General features: G+C 32.1%; 1 protein-coding gene and 1 long non-coding RNA gene across 13 annotated transcripts; one reads left to right on the forward strand and one right to left on the reverse strand.

Annotated features, from left to right (window-relative positions):
* Positions 1-208: 208 nt before the first annotated feature.
* Positions 209-9,083, reverse strand: LOC133674218 (uncharacterized). 12 transcript variants are annotated; one of them, XR_009835163.1, is made up of 5 exons: positions 7,486-9,083; positions 6,750-7,281; positions 2,921-5,017; positions 756-918; positions 209-623 (listed from the first exon to the last, which is right to left on the reverse strand). It is a non-coding gene; the product is annotated as an uncharacterized LOC133674218 (long non-coding RNA). The 12 variants fall into 12 exon arrangements; XR_009835160.1 differs by lacking the exon at positions 7,486-9,083 and having other exon boundaries at positions 2,921-2,970; positions 4,744-5,017; positions 6,750-7,479; XR_009835167.1 differs by lacking the exons at positions 756-918; positions 7,486-9,083 and having other exon boundaries at positions 209-620; positions 2,921-2,970; positions 4,744-5,017; positions 6,750-7,479.
* Positions 537-10,109, forward strand: LOC133674217 (uncharacterized). The gene is made up of 3 exons (XM_062095237.1): positions 537-638; positions 9,431-9,524; positions 9,781-10,109. The coding sequence occupies exons 1-3, from the start codon at positions 582-584 to the stop codon at positions 9,981-9,983; spliced, it is 354 nt and encodes a 117-aa protein (XP_061951221.1). The 5' UTR covers positions 537-581; the 3' UTR covers positions 9,984-10,109.
* Positions 10,110-17,365: the final 7,256 nt, after the last annotated feature.

Below are 17,365 nucleotides of genomic sequence, written 5' to 3' on the forward strand. Positions count from 1 at the left end.
CAAATTTTCAACAAAAGCTAAAGCTGCCAACCAATGAATTCAACAGGATCAACAAGCATGCATAGATCCAATTGGTCAGAGTTTTTCCTTCTAATCATTACAATCCATACGATGAAGCTTGGATTCATGTACCATTTAAGTTCAGAACCCTTTTGTACCTTGAATTGGAGAGCCCAATTTGTGCATCCTAGAGGGCAAAAAAAAAGGAAAAAAAAAAGAAGTGAAATCATGGAGTCATAAAATGCCCTGTTCTCAAAACACAGTACTTCCCAAAAACAGTACAGAAAACGGTACAGCCTGCTGGAAGAAGAAACAGTTGGGATTTGGGAATCATCCCTGTATTTTCCCGCCATAGCACTTTTTTGTGTCCCCATCAGTCAGAAAAGAAGTGGATAAACTGTTTCCACACATTGCCATACAAATTTATACATTAAAACAAGCTCAGGCACTGAAAAAACGTAAGGTAAGTCATATTTCTGCAGATTTTTTTCTCCAAAGATCTAGTAAAAATCGTGTGCAGTTGTTTCAGCATCCCCCCTCTCTTTCCATGCAAGATCTTTGAAGGCTTTCGAAGCCGATGTATGCAGGGCCCTGGTGAAAACTCGAGTCCGCCCTTGTATCTGCTGCCCAAGTTTCATGTAAGCCATCAATATCTGCTTGCTTTCTCTTGCATTATAGAACATAAAAGCATGCACTTGAAAATTTTCTGCTGCTTCTTTCTATTATTTCAATATGATTTCAGAGTTTATAGATACCTTTTCATTTATTTATTTATTTTGGTTGATGCTTTTTGGTAGAGGTAACGAAACCCTAGGAATGGTTCTCTGTAATTCACAAGAAAACTAAAACCAGAAAGTAGGCATAAGGCGAGCTTGTCTTTACAAGCAGGCATGAGGCTCAATATTCTTCATCATCTACCTGCAAGAGAGTGTTGTAATTTTAGCCATCTGATTTTTGACAACTCCACAGAAAAAAAAAACAAAGAAAGAAAGAAAGAAAGAAAAAGTTGTAAATCAAAACCAACAGGAAACCTAGAAATCTCAACTCGTTAATTACCAGTTAAATTGCAACTAGAATTCACAAGTCCTGCGAATTATATGCTAATCTAGTGCATCACAATCCTGCAATCACTCAATTTAGGACTAATCCCAACTTGGAATTTGAAATCTTGGTATTATAAACACATGGAAACCCTCAACTCTTGCACCGACTACCTCATACCCGGGTTCTTTAAAGAATTCACCAGGTGATTCAACTCTAGAGCTTAATTCAGCTTGCTCAGTCCGATGATAGATATATATAGTATGTGATACATAGCAAGCAGGGAAATAATGCTGGAATTAACTAGACATCATGAATTGCCATTCATGCAAGTAGCATTCGCTTAATGTCTGCAATTCTTGAGATTTCAGCATATGAACAAGGTGCTCTTGGGGCATGATTGGAAGTGAAAACAATTTCCAGCCAGGCACTTTTCATAGTGTAAAATGGTCTAGTGATCATTACAAGAACCAAAAACCCTCAAGAGATTAACTCAACACATAGGTAACATGCAATTTCATCAGCCATATGATCATGATCGGTGAGAAAAAAAATTTAGGTTGAGGCTTAGGAGTTTGCCCAAGTTACAATTCCCCACAACAAACTATAAAAGAAGAAAAGCCTAATTTCGTCAACTACTTGAGCAGGTAGTCTGCCCAGTATACTGTGAGAGACTATGGTAGACCCTAAAATTGATAGTGGTATTGCTTATCCTTTGAAATTTCCTAAAACTGCTTGGAATTCACCAGGCTATATTCTGACATACAGGAAAAAGTTATCATATACAGTTCAAACATTTGCCCTTGTGCTGTCCTTAGAGACCAGCCTCCATGTTGCATCTTTGGTCATACTTTTAACTTAGAAGCTATTCCCCTTCTCGTGTGCTTAAGAAAACCAGAAAAAGAATCTCTCCATCCTGTGTTGTTCTCAGGGAAAGTTTGATTTTTAGATTCCTTGGCATCGTCTGACTTTCAGCGACAAGATTCATGTTTTCAGCATAGAAATACATCCAGTGCGGCTAGGATGAGACTTCTGATAAATTGGCTGAAAGGAGTAGTTTCGAGCCTGCTTGAAGTTGTTGATAGTGTAAACAGGATATTATTAATTAAGAATAAAATTTCAAAAAAAAAAAAAGGCATGAAGAAATTCTTGTGGCACTCTGGTCATTGGTTTTAACAGATTGTGAAATCAAGAAGTGACTTTCCTCACTGATTTAAAGAAAATGAACTAGCACAGCTCGCATTTTTCATCATGTAAGATGTTTCCCACAGATACTTGACCAAATATTTTAGTTAATATCATCCTACACTCATTCTAATCAACCGTTACATGCACCACAACCCTCCTTGCCTAGGAATATTTCTCCAAACTCCAATCACCATATCTTTAGAAAAATTAAAAAACACAGACGGAATTTTCTGTCAGCAATTTCATCATCATTTAGTCTCCCGGCAGAATTTGCCGTCTCAGACTACAAAAAAAAAAATCATCCTATAATCCCCAACCACAGCAATCATATTATCCAAAATCCTAACAACAACATGCAACCAATTATATAGGAATATACAACCTTGACACTAACATGCTACAAATAAGGTTACACATTAATTTCATTCATTCTCAACTCAAATTCAAATGACACCTTTAGTAAAATTCATTCACAAAAGTTAATAATATATGCTTGAACAATGCTATTGACATAGAAAAACACAAAAAAGACAAGAAATTTCGAATACAAGTCACCCTTAATTTTCACATATTAAGAAACTTATTAAACCCAAAAAGAAATTTCCACATATCAAACAATTGGTTCCTATATATATATATATATATATATATATAAACAGTAATAGAAAAGAAGACTCAAAGTGATTGATACCTTGATTATGTGGGAGAGATTCAGCTTCCTTGTCAAGCTAATTGGTCCGGCTAGATTGGCCAAAATAAGAAAAGGTGAGTGGTGTATATATATTATGTTTACCAAACATAAAACCCATTAAAAATAATCTAAAAGAAGCTTTGCATCAATTTGCCTCATAATAAAAAAAAAAAATTATCCTCTGAATTATTTTAAAGTGTGATACACATAATTTTTGGCTAAATATAAATCTTATGGTAAAGGGTATAAATTTTAATCCGATAATTAGATAAAGCTAAAAATTTTCGAGGAGAATCATCAGAAGATCCTGCTCCATATAGGATCTGATCTTTTAGCCATGTGAGATTGTTAAGCCCTTAAGTTAGGCCTAGAAGTCATTGTGTAGTCCTTACAATGTTTAGGATTTTTTTTTAAGTTTAAAACTCTATAGTTATTTTTTTAGATTTTTTTCTTAGTATATAAGTAGCTGAAAATATTTGAATAATAAAAAATTGAAGTATGATTCTTATGATGGAAACCTTTTCAGCAGAATTTTAGCTTTCTTGATCATTAATTGTTGTTTTTATGTGCTGTTTCCATCTATGTTAGTTAATTTTGTTTGTCTATGTCCGAGCTACATTAATTGATATCAAAACTACATTAAAAAACCTTGCAAAACCCAACAACCAAACCACCCATGAAGTCAGCCCCCACAATCTTAATTTATCCTTAAGGATACCCCAAATCCAAACCAGAAACTAAAAATAAAATCTCAAACTTAAAGAGCTAGTGCATCCAGGTTCTTTCAAGAACAAAGCAAATCCATGGTTAGTGGGTGCTATATGGAAGAACCCTAGATTCGCCAAGTTGAAAGAATTGTCCAGAATCTTTTCTGACTAGTGGTTGTTTGTCTTTTGGGATAGATCGAGAGTGCATGGTGGGCGAAGGGAGTGGTAGTAGTCATGTTGATTTAGTGGTGGGCAAAGGAGGAATACTTGGGTTTTGATATGGAATCCAAAGCAATGGTAGGAGGGAGAAGAAGATTAAAAAAAAAAAAAACTATAAAGAGCACTTTTAATATTAAATCAATTATAATAACAATTGTTGATCAGACTATAAGGTTTTCTCAGCTAAATATGCAAAGTATAATTTTTCAATGTCAAAAGGAAAAGCTCAAGGTTTTAGGTATTTTTTCAAAATTACTTGTAGGTATAGTCTCATTTAATAGATCCATGGGCTAGTCTTTAATAGTTTAATTTTTTTTTAATGATGTAGCTGACCCTTCTTAATTTTTTATTTATTTATAAGGAGGCACAACAATTTAGTTTTTTCTTAGCTATGCTATAGTTTACTAATTATTTTTATCAACTTTTGAAATTTTTTTAAAAAAAACTCATTTTTATAGAGGAAGTTTGCTTGTAAATTAAGTAGAGATTGGCATATACTATCATAACCTCACGACAAGTTTCATCATTTATCAAAAATATTCAAAATAATTTTTATACAAAAATATATTGAAATAATATTTTTTAAAATTTATTTTTAATATTAGAACATAAAAACGATCAGAAAACAAAAACAAAATTTAAAACAAAAAAAAATCAATTTTTTTAAAAATATTTTTAAAATACAAAAACAACCATGCTCTTGAAAAGGGAAGAGTAATAAAATTGAAACATCTATGAATTAAATCATAAAATTCAACTTAAAAAAAAAAAAAAGGAATACAAGATCTTATGCATGAGTCACAATATTATGCCGTGTTGTAAGATTAAATAAGGATTATGGCTATGGCTTATCATGCATGTAGATTGCAAGTCCTAATTAAGATGTGTGTGAAGTACCTTTGTACTACATCTTGTCACGTGTCAAGTACCTTTGTACTCCATCATATCACCTAAATAGAGAGGCCAAAAGGGTGATGAACAATCCAAGCTTAGCTATGGGATAAGATTCCCCATTGCCATAAGGTGTCATCACTAGGTTTCCACAATCTCCCTTGTCCTAATTGGGTTTCGCTAAGCTTTAATTAAGCCTACATTTTAATCTTGATGCACACCTAATATTTCAAGAACATATGCATTTGATATCTATTCTTTTCTTTACTGTTGAAATCACCTGCAGAAAAAATAGCAGATGGCAGTTCAACTTTGTCAATAGAAGAAAAAATGTTACCTCAACACCATGTATGTATATGTGTGTGTATATATATATATATATATGATGCTACCATGGAATACGAGGGGAAGGCAAACCCAAGGAAAGACTATTACTTACCACTAAAATTCACCACATAGATAAGATAAGATAAGATTAAGTGCTGTTTAGGAACGTTTTTGAAACGGTGTTTTCAAGAAATTATTCAAAAAAACAATCATTATTATTCTCGGACACCCTCTGCTACGTGTTAATATGCCTGGAGGTTACAAAATTTTAGAGATAGAGTAGTTACATGCCTTTTTGAGTTAAAATTTACAGCTACAAAATGTAAGTGGATGCCATGGAACTTCAAGCAGTGGTGCTGACTTGAAATCACTTGTCCATCCATTATAACAAGCACCAAATTGTCTAAATCGTTGGCTTGGAAAGGGATAGAAATAGCAACGAAGGCCATGCTAGATGCATTGAGTTAGAGTAGTGTAAAAGTGAGGCGGCTCATCTGATCAGGCTAACTAGACCAACCCAATAGTTGAAAGTGATCATCAGATGGTGCCTTCATTTTTCACCAAAAGCCAAAACAGGCTAATCATCTAACCTTCTTAGCTAGAACCACATTGTTTTTTTCTTTTTTTTCTTTTTTTTCTTGGGGTTATAGGAGGGCCTAAAATACATACCGATCCCCCACAGATTATCGAAACCGAATCAGACAGCATTGTCATCTAGTTTGTATGTTAGAGTTGAAGTATTTTGCTCACAAAGACACTCAATTGTTACATATCAGAGTTCTTAATGTCTTTTTAAATTCATGCTGTTTCAGACCTCTTTTTAATCATCCTTTAGGCATTTACTCTTATCACATATCTTGTTATATGATTGTTGAGCTCAGATATATTCTTTCCACAATTCAAAATCAAGAACTTGAATTCTCCAAAGCATCGGCATCAGCTGGCAAAATATAATTAAGATTCTTCCTTCTTTTAAAGATAATATATATAAAATTCATGTTCAGCACCCCATACCAACTTTCATCTAAAAACTTCTCAACTAGCTGTCCTCTGAAGTTTGGGTGCATGCCCACAAACAACTACAAAATTGTTTAATTTTGTGTGTAGCAATTGCAAAACATTCTGACCAGGTCTTTACTGTATTTAAGAAGTAAATTCGTGATACATTGTATCGGGAAAAACAAGACAAAGAACAGGAGGAAAACAAAGACAGGCTGTATCAAGCCAGTGTCCACATTCGTATAATCATGGAGATGAAACAAACAAAAAATATTGCTGAAATCCCTAATGAATGCACTAGCCATCTCGATAACATAAAAGAGCAGTTAATTTTACTTCCTAGCTAGGAAGTCCTCAGAATTGCCAGCTAAAATATCTAGATAATTATTCCTAAAATTCTCCCAACAGGCGGATTGGTGAACTAATTAAGCATCTTGTGCAAGAGATGATTACATATAGAGTAGGATCCTTTAGGCAAATTGATATAAACAAGTAATTTTTAATTGTAGTAGAAGTAGGGCATGCTACAAAGAAATCGAAATGTTGGAAAGATGTAACATGAACTCTCACACAAAGCATTTCAAGAATTGAACTACTAGAATAGCAGTATCAACTACTTTGAAATTCAAGAATTTAACAAAGTCTCGTTGCTCAAAAGAATTGAAGAGATAAAAAAAAATGGTTACCTTGGCAAACAACGAGTTATTAAACACTCCATGGATCATTGCCACCATTTGTTCTCTAAAGCAATTGAAGGCCCTTAAGTCATCATCCAAAACTATCACCATGCTCATACTCTTCGGGATGACCCTGCCATGATATAACAAACAAAATTTTGTGCTGTATTGCAGTCACAACACAAAAATTAGAGATCGACTCTTTCTGATTCTACATAGAAAGTAATGAAATTTTCTTGCAGTATAGCACAGAGTTCAATCCAATTTATATGATTGTTGCTGAAACCAAGAATGATGACAACAACAGATAAAAAGGAAATATCAAAAGATGAGAAATCTGAAAAATGTCTTAAGAATTTTCTGTAAATGTTTAATCAAAACTCATGCTGTATCATAACTTACAGTTTATCAAGACTGTGCAGACTAAGGTAGAACACAACATTTGGAAACTTCTTTGGCTTGATAACACACCTTCATTTCTCTAATCTTATCAAGAATCTTGGACTATATCTTGATGTGAATCCAGAATAGAAGAAAGAAACTGGTTGGTGTTTCAATTTGAAAACAAGAATCACAAGCCATGTAAGAGGTTGCTTAAATTTGCAATGCAAAAATCACAAAACAAGATGATTTGATTTGATAGATAAAACCATGTATAAGTTCAAATTATAATCCTTAAGCAAACAAATGAAGATAATAATGAAGTAGAGATTACACTAAGCATAATATACAGTAGAGAAAGTACCTTACTAGTCAAAAACTACATAAAATAAACAGATGTCTGTGCTATAAATGCTGAATGTCTGCTATCTGAAGTGCTTGCAGACCTGCTTTTGTCTCTTCCATGATAAATGAGTTGACTATCCATGGCTTATCTGCAAAAGCTAAAAAAAAAAAACTACAACAAAGAGCAACTATGGCTGCAGAAATTTCCTATTTCTGGAAAGAACATCATACGATAAGTTTGAAGACTTTCTGTCTCTTCTTTGTACAAAAATATCACATTCACATCAAATCGAACATGTACCATAACAAGAACACAAATGTAAAACAAAACCCATTTCCAAGAGCCAATGCAAAAAGATCAGATCAGTGTTTTACCAAGTGCAAAGCAAAGACTACTCACCAGCAATCCCTTCTTGTACTCGTACAACAAGCAACCCTATCTGCAGCTAGACTAGGGTTTTGAGCCAATAAAAAGGAAAACCCATTTTCACAAAAAAAAAGTACAAGCTACTAGATTCTTGCAGATTCAGGTGAAAACAAGGTCATATCAGATGCGTCTCGAGTACATAGCATAATCGCATGCGCAAGAGACGAGCAAAGAAAAGAAAAGAACGGTTTTTGCTTTGCAAGTAAGCTGGACCATGCTCAGAAAAACTTAGCTAGAGATCCCGCGAATGGAACGGTCCCATGCTATGAATATATATACTACTCTACACAGTGTTTTTCCGCTATAAGTTGCACAGTAATCAGTCTCAAATACCATCAAAAGCAACGCCATTAAACTAAACAACAATTTAATACACAATAAACTAATAAAATTGAAACAACAAAAACGAAACCCCAAGTGGATATCTTGCTGCTTCCTTTCCTTTTTTGCCTACGATGCACCACCATCTTTAATTTCTTCTCCAGGAGTTCTCTTTGTTTGGGTGTGTAAAGAGAGGGAATTAAAAAAGATTTAGAGAGAACAAATTAATTTCTGGAGCAAAAAACAGGCCAAAAGATGATCATCAAAGAGAGAAGAGATCAGATTCCGGCTCTGGAAGTGACAGAAAGAGAAATGAGCACGCAAAAGCAATGGTATAATTTTATACAAATATGCCTCTGTGTGCTCACTCTCTTCTGTCAATTTCTAATGTCCCAGAAGCTGGAAAAAACGGGAAAGAAAACAAGCAAGCAAAACCTTTTCTGTTCTAGTTTTGAGCTCTGAGTGGAAGATAAAACATACCCAAAAATGGAAAGGTAAGAGAGAGCATAAAATGTACAAAAGAATGAGTCAGATCTGAGAAACAACGGGTACCCTTTTAAGGAAAGTTGCCAAAAATCTACAATTGGCTCTCTTTTGTATGTCAAAACCCAATCAAGATTTAGGGTTTCTCTCCAAGAGATCAAAAAAACAAAGAAACAATAGCCACCGCAAGAAGGTCAAAGAAACAAGAAGAGAGAAAGAACCCTTCGGTGTATGTATCTCTCTTATCTTCTCTTGTTACCCACACACTCTCACCAGACCAAAAGAAAAGGAAGTAGATAGGAACTCAAACTGCTTGGCTTTGTAGAGTAGCACTTCACTTTCTCTCTCTGTCATGCAAGATGTACAGGTGTCGGTGACACGTACACAAGTGTCCTTTCCTCTAACAAAATCTACCAGTTTATATAGACGCACGCCCAACCACTCATTAAAAAAAAAAAAAACATGGAGTGGTTTTCCTTTGGAATAACAAACGGCCACATAATTTTTACCCAAAAATAAAAGGGTACGGTAAAACCCAGCAATTTTAGCTATGTTCCGTAATGCGGTGCGACTCTCCAATTATATTTTTAACCTAAAAATATTATTATAAGAACTTGAGTAATTATTTAAAATTTATAAAGCTTGAATTATTTATATATAAAAACCTAACCAACAAACTTCATCCAAAAACTTGATTTGTTTGCTGATTTGCCTGCTTATGTGACTTAATAAGGGTAGATTTTGGAGGGAGGAGTACAGTGCACGAAGCTTTTTCGAGAAAGCAAGAGGAAAGAAGCTCTCGATTGGTTGGTGGAGACTGTTTGAAGGTACGTGTTGCTTTCATTGAAGCTAAGACCTTTGATTGATTAATACATAGCCGTTTGATTTGACTTCTTTTCAAAGCCCTATTCACTGCCGTTTGATTGTCATCGTCGTGGGTCCAATGGCAAGGTAATGTTTTGTCATTAAAGCTACTCGTGGTGGTGTCTTCTTGGAAATGGGGCGTGATGCGACTGCGTCATTTAGGGAGACAGGCTAATGCTCTTGGTTTTCTTCCTTTGGGTTTTTGTCTCTCTGCAACAGGCTTTCTCTTGCACTTATCTACGACGCTAACATGGCAGCAAACACACCACCCAAGAGTATTTTCTCTCTCTCTAGATCGCCGCTCTGCTCTTCGTCTTGAACCAGCTCGTCGTGTTGCAGCGCCCTTGATGTTCCAAGGTTTTGAACCCCTGATGCCTCTAAATTTAGGATGTCAAATCCTCCATAATTCTTTTAACAACTGAGATACCGCCATATTATTATTATTATTTTCTTCTTGCTGACAGAGTCTACAGCAAAAAGATAAAGGGTGTTTGTTAAGAATAAACACAATAAAATAATTAAATGAAATCTCGATAATTTATGGTAAATTATGTATATTCCAAATGATATATACCATTTCAATAATTTAAAAACAAGATTTTATAATGGATTTTAACTTTGAAAACAGCCTTTAAATTGGTTTTTTATATATCAAATTGCAATGTAAACTTATCCTTTCGGATTGATTTTTTCAACTTATTTCTATACATGAGAAATCCTGAATTATTTAAATTATAAAAGGTTAAATTTATTCTTAATTAAGTTTTAGGAATTAAGGTTTCGGCATGGAATAGTGTTAGGTTAGAAAGCATTGATTTCTTACATTAAACTTAATTTTATTACCATTCAAGTCTAAGATAACAGAAGTGGATCTAAGATTTTAGGAATTAAGGTTTTGGCATGGAATAGTGTTAGGTTATATTTTTTTTATGAAGAAGCTTAAGTTTGAGGTATACCTAGAAAAAAAAATAAGACTTTCAGGACTAAAATGAAACTTTTGTCAAAGTCTTATCCATGACACCCCCAGGCCGTAGCACGGGCCATAACATCTAGCTAGTTCCCCTCGAGTCAGATGGTTGATTAACTGATTAATGAACTGACGTATTTACATAATAGAAATGTTATTATAGTTATATAAACAATATCAAAACAAAAAATGAAATGTATAGTGGTAAAATGTCAGTGTAACAATTGGGTTATCAGTACAGAAAATTTTAAATTTTAGTGATATAATACAGTTGCAAATTATTTTACATTTAATTATTTTATTGAAGGAATTGTTTATCATGTTTTCAATAAGTAATGCATTATTTAATCCAAAAAAAATACAAAATATATAAATGGTTTAACATATATTTTTATAGTTCGATAATACAAGCTTTCCCCTAAAAAAAATCTCCAAGAAAGGTCTTAATTGGAACAGAGAGATTTAAATTTATCTTCTCAATAAATTCGTGGTGGAGAAGAAGATGTTATATTAACAAAATGATTTTTTTTAATCGAAGAATCCATAATTAATATCTATAATCACGAAAAGCATCCACACTTAAAATGGATTGTTAAATTATATCATTGAATTATTATATGTTTTTATATATATATATAAATTGTTGTCTTTTAATTAATTAATACTATCACAAGACGCTTTTTTTTTATTCGAAGAAACTCCACCTCCCAGAAAGTACACTTTGTAGACCCAAGTGAGTAAATAAAACTTCAGTTGTTCCAGGCTCTTATAAGAGGTACACACCCTGACTCGAACTCGAGACCTGCTATGTAGATCTTAAGTTCTTTACCATCATGTTACACCCTTTAAAAACTATCACAAGATGCTTTTGATAACAAGAAAACTATATATCATCGGGCATTACTTGATCGATCGTGACACTAGCTATTGTTTAATTTATATCTTAATATATGGTTTCTATTTTATTAAAAATGCATTTTTGTTACAAAGTTATGGTGTTTAAATTAAAACATCATGATATATTTATATCTAATTTGAGGAGAAAAAACGTCTAAGTTCTAAAGATTGTTAGTTTTACTACTCTGTAATTAATTAAGCTGAGTGGGAATAACAATTCAATAATCGAGAATAGCTACAGCTTCTTTTTTCTTTTTCTTTTTGGCAGAAACAAATTAGTGAATTATCAATCTCACTCATTAAATTTTAAATACGTGAGGTATTAAGAAAACAAATGGTTAATTAATCTCTAATATTTGCATTATTTATTTAATCTGACCTAACCTGTAAAAATTAAATAATACAAATATTACAAATAATAATTAATCAAAAAATATAATAAATAGATATTATGAATCGGGTGTGGGTTGGGAAATTAAAGTTTCTATCACATCATCTACCAAGAACAAATCCTAAAGTTTGGCGAGTTTTAAAAGAAAGAAGTTTCTTTTTTTACCATGTGAGTGAAATTTACTTAATTAATGTTATTTTCTTTTATAAAAAAAAAATGCTCATTGCTTACCCTTTGGGTTCTCAGCTCCCTGGATACTATATTTTTAGGTTATCTAAAAGACTCATTTTATGGTTTAGACTTTTGAGGAAGAAGCACGAGGTAAACTAGGTTTTGAGGTACAAGCAGCAAGAGACTTGCAATGAAGAAATTAAGGATTTACAGGGTAATAATATTAATTACCCTAGGTAAATATCTATTCTATTACTGAATTTATTTCCTATTCTCTTGTTGCATGCTAGCTATTCATGAAACTTACAAGTCAAAATTGCCCATTCTATCTTCTTTTGCTTTATTTTATTTTTCTTTTTGGATGTTGCTAGTGCTGGTATTTTCTCTGTTGAAGTACTGTAATTGAGAAGACTTCATAAAACTGGAACATGTGAGATTTTCATTGCTGGTGTTGGCTTGTTTTAAGACTGGAATTCAAGTCAAACTGAAGTCCCTAAGTTGTGCTCCACCGCCAAATTCATATCACCCATTAATTTGGTTAACCCAGCTAATTGTATTTTGGATAATAATTTGTTCAACCATGCTCATTTTATCTTAGTTGTATATAATTATAAATTGTAAAATATTAAAAGTTGAGTTGTATATAATTATGGGTCTAAAAGTGACCCACATATATATATATATATATATATATATATATATATATATATATATATATATCCATGAACACTCCTATATGCTAAAAAAACTTGATGCTTGATATGTTTTTTATTTTGATAATATTATAAAAGTGCATAAAATCATAGTTTAATAGTAGGAAAAATATGTAAGAAATAAATATATTAATTGCTATTATTAATATATTTAAATTATAGTTTGTCAACCACTTAATTCCATCCTTTCTATGGTTTTTTATTTTTTAAGGCTGGTGCTATATAAAGTCATTGTAAAAATTGCTATTCCCACTACTTTTTTTTTTTTGCTAAATGACTATTATAACATGTTCATGTCATTATTAATGAAAAGAAAATACATTAAGCTGGAATATAATAAATATTAATAATTAAGGAAGTGGTGAGAATAATTAGTGATTCTAGCAATACCCATTTTTCAAATAGCATGATCTTCTCTATTCACAGAGCTTCTTTCTTCTTTTGAAAGCAATATATTTATATTGTCCTCACGACTCGTTTTTTCAATTTCATATGCACAATTTTCTAAATAAAAACTTTAGTGTTGTGTATAAATAGATAAATCTATATATAACCGAGATTGATTGCGTGAGAAACTATATATTTGTTATTTTTTACGAATAATAATTTTTTTATTGAATTAATGTTACAAATTTTAACTTCAAAAACATATAAGGATAAATACCTGTTGTAAAAATTCATACAACTAAAAGAAATAATATAAATTTTGAAAATTCTTGACCACCGTCGGGTTATACCTCACCCATCCCTATTCTATATTTATTGGGTGGGATGGTGGGGGAGTTTGGTTTTTTTTTTTTAATTAAGTTCGAAGTGGATTCCCATTTATGCATCAAATATTAAAAAATGGTTCCACACCAATTATCATCACGATTGAATTTTAGGTACGCGAATAATTATGCCATTCGCACTCAAATATTTTTGTAGTGTCTTTAGGGGGGATGTTGCTTCTGCTTTTTAAAAATGTATTTTAAAAAAAAATTAAATTTACTTTTGTTAGTGCTTTTTTTATGGTTTTCATGTGCTACTACTGAAAATTAAAATAAAATTATTTTTAAATAAAAAGTACTTTTAAAAAGAACAATACACTAAAATATCAAACATATGAAACATCTCAAACTAAGTGTATGTTTTGCATTACTGTAGTTTTTGCTTTTCAATTATTTTAAAAAAAAATTAAATTCATGCTTTTTATGTATTTTTAGATAATTTTGATGTATCGGAATAAAAAATAAAATAAAAATTGAAAAAAATAACATGTAAAAAATAGTTTTTTAGATTTTTTTTAATTAAAGTTTTTAAAGAAATTTTTCAATAAACCCCATGTAAAATCACAGTATATGACGCAGATCGCAACATATAAACAATCAAAGCCTAGCTTCACCTTTCGCCCTGTCTTAAACACCAAAATTCCAACAATGGATTATACCTTAGAAATAAAATTATCAGTAAAAAAGTACATGAACAAACGGCTCTGTCTTCAACTTGACTAAGAAATCAAATTGAACATGGTGCCAAATTCTGTTTGGTTACAGTTTTACCCTGTTGAGTGTGGAGGCTGTAGAACAAGGGCAAAGCAGATAATCAAAACCCAAGTAGAAGGCAACCTTTTCAATAAATACAACCTATGTACAGTGTTGTGGGCGGGGACCAACCGTACTGTAATACTCTAGTCCCAGTCTTATCTTTTTCTCATCTCTTTATCCCTTTTCTTTTACATTTATGTCCCTTTTTTCATCTTCAAACTCCATGGAGTGACATTTTTTTAAGTTTTTTGCGATCTGGGCCACCCTCTCTTCAAGAAAACTTGGATTTGAAGAAGGGTCAGAAGGAGATTCAGTGCTTAGTGATGCTCGAGGGGAACCTTTTGTTGGCTACCTGACAGGCTTATACAGGACATTTCTTTTTTATCTTAATTGTGGTTAAGTGTATGAACTTTCTTTTACACACACACACACACACACACATATATATATATAAAAGGGCAGTAAGCGCAAGAATACAAAGAGAGATGGAATGGAAGTTTTCCATATATAAAGAAGAAATCCGGTTGTATAAGTTATATTTTTTGAAATAATTGGACCATATGATCGATCTAATGCCTTTTCTCTCGATCTCTTTTTTTTCTTTTTTTTCTTTTTTTATTTCCATCCAAATTAATGTGTTTAATCCCCACTTTTTAATTACTTCTCATCTGTAGAGAATTGTTTTATAACAACTAATTAATTGAAAGAATTTCATATTAATTAATTATCCATGCATTCTAACAATTTTATACGTGCGATACATTGAAAGGACCGGGCGCTCCAAATACTGTGCGAATTGATAAATAAGTGCAAACAGACTGGAAAGAGTATGAATTTATGGGAAGCAGAGACCACGCCTTTAAAGCCTCTAATGACCCACTTATCTACCTTTTCTTTCCTCATTTAAAAACTTCAAAGCTTGCAACTTAGGATATGGAGGAAGGAGAAGGTCATGGACCACTCATATATAGCTAGGGCAAGCACATAGTTTGGTACATTGTAAGCTTAAGGTCATGGACCACTCGTATATATATAGTTAAGGCAAGCACGTATTTTGGTACAACATAAACTTGTTTACGATTATTTTCAGAGGAAAAAGTTCTTGATCATTGTGTGATATGTGTATTCTTATTCATCTCTTCTCATGGAACATGTGTAGCACTTGCTCTAATTTTATGAAAGTGAAAGTTTTTCGTTCATGTGAAATTAATTTTGTTTCGGTGTTCAAATAGCTTTGGAGATTAATTTTTTTAGTATTAAAATACATTAATTATTTGGAGATGATGAAATCTGAATTCACAACTTTTGATCTAAGGCTACAATCTCGCAAATGTAATGGGATTTTTATTTTTTTGTACAATTTTATGGCCTTGAGAGAATAATGAGATTGAATTAATCTCTCAAGCAATCTAATGCCTATATATAATAGAGAATTGATAAAAAAAAAATACAATCTAATTATTTGAGGTTTTAAGGTATAAGAGGAAGAGAAAAATGTGTCAACCTCTTGATTTTAAAGCCAAGATGAACAAAAAAACTGGCGTAAAAATTAAACCATCCCTTTTTTATTTTTTATTTTTTTTAATTCAGTAAATTATGCATGAATAACATGGTAAAAATTAAGATGGCTTGAGAGATGCTTATACATGGTAAAAAATTAGCCATGATCGATGAACAAAAAAAGGTAAATGATCATGATGGGTAGTGCTTATACATGTTTAAATCTCGATCAGAATCTTTTTAGCAAAAAAAAAAAAAGTATTGATCTGTGGAGAAAAAAAGCCATTTTTAATTTATACTAAGGAAAGATTTTTTTTTTTTAACTATCAACAGAATCTTAATTCTAACTACATGAGTTGTAGTCCAATTGAGTGAGTAGGTATGCTCTGGTCCAAAATAACTTGACTTTTGTGCTGAAATGCCTTTAGGGATAATTAAAAAAAAAAAGTTATCTAAGATATTAGGGGTGGGGAGGCTGAGAAAGGAAAAATAAATCAACATTAGTCATTTAATTTATATATAAAAATAAATAGTTTTTATATATATTGCTGCCTCAGTTGCAGACAAGACTGCTTATTGCTTCTCACCTATCCCCACACTCCATGTCATTGGGAACCTTTGACAAGGAATCTTGATTGGTTGGGGATCGCAACCCCATATGACATGTATTGATTTTATATTATACGACGAGCTAGGTTAGAGGGAAAATCTACTGATAGATTAATATTTTTTTCAAAACGAGATAAGCATATGCTGTGCACCACAGCTAGCATGCGATTAGCAAGCCCAGTTTCTGTAAAGAAAATCTGGTTAATGGGTTGAAAGGCTGTGAATATGCCGTTGAACTTGAAGATCGCAGGCACCTGTGAGCTAAGAAAAAGGAAGTAGAGCATAGAGAAGATAGAACTTTCAAAAAAGGAAATTATAATTCTATATCTGTGTTTATTCTCTATGATCGTCTATTGAAATACTAGTTAAATAGTTTTATTTATGCTAGTTCTATATCTGTATTGAAGAGAGAGAGAGAGAGAGAGAGAGATTTTAAATTAATTGTAGAGTTGTTACAGAGATTAATTCCTAAAATTATTATACATAATATTTAATTTTTTAAAATAAAAATAATTATGGAAAAATAACTTCCCAATTCGTACATCAACTTGTTGAACAAATTCTATGCTGGACTTAAAGGATCTTGGGCGCTTGAGTTAACTCACTTTTATGATGAATGGAGCCATAGAAATTATATAGTGTATGTGTTTGGAGAATCTAAAATAGATGTAATGATCAAAGAAGAAGAAGAAGAAAAATATGCACTGAGAAATTTAAAAATTAGAACATGACTTCATGATTCATTAATATTTATATAGTCATGAACTACGCTAACTTGCATGGAGATAATAGTAGAACAAGAAAAGTATTGCTATACCTGATTTAGTGACAATCATTTAGGTTAATAACTCTTAATGGTTGGTGGTATGGTTGGTGGTTCACTATTAAGTATAATAAGTGATATCTTGTAAGTCAGTCATTATATATGAGCATCTCTAACTCTATTTTATAGGCTCAATAATAACAATAAAAGGTGAGATATTTAATATGAAGTACTAATAGTATAAAAAGTAGATAGATTAATTCAATG

The sequence above is a fragment of the Populus nigra genome, chromosome 15 (genome assembly GCF_951802175.1).
Source record: "Populus nigra chromosome 15, ddPopNigr1.1, whole genome shotgun sequence".
NCBI classification, from domain to species: Eukaryota; Viridiplantae; Streptophyta; class Magnoliopsida; order Malpighiales; family Salicaceae; genus Populus; species Populus nigra.

Bases quoted from the DNA above. Each gene is read 5' to 3' on its own strand.
- LOC133674217 (XM_062095237.1), top strand. From the start codon at position 582: ATGCAGGGCCCTGGTGAAAACTCGAGTCCGCCCTTGTATCTGCTGCCC. The intron at 639-9,430 runs GTAAGCCATCAA...TGACTTAATAAG, and splicing joins ATCTGCTGCCCAAGTTTCAT to GGTAGATTTTGGAGGGAGGA. The intron at 9,525-9,780 runs GTACGTGTTGCT...TCTCTGCAACAG, and splicing joins TTGGTGGAGACTGTTTGAAG to GCTTTCTCTTGCACTTATCT.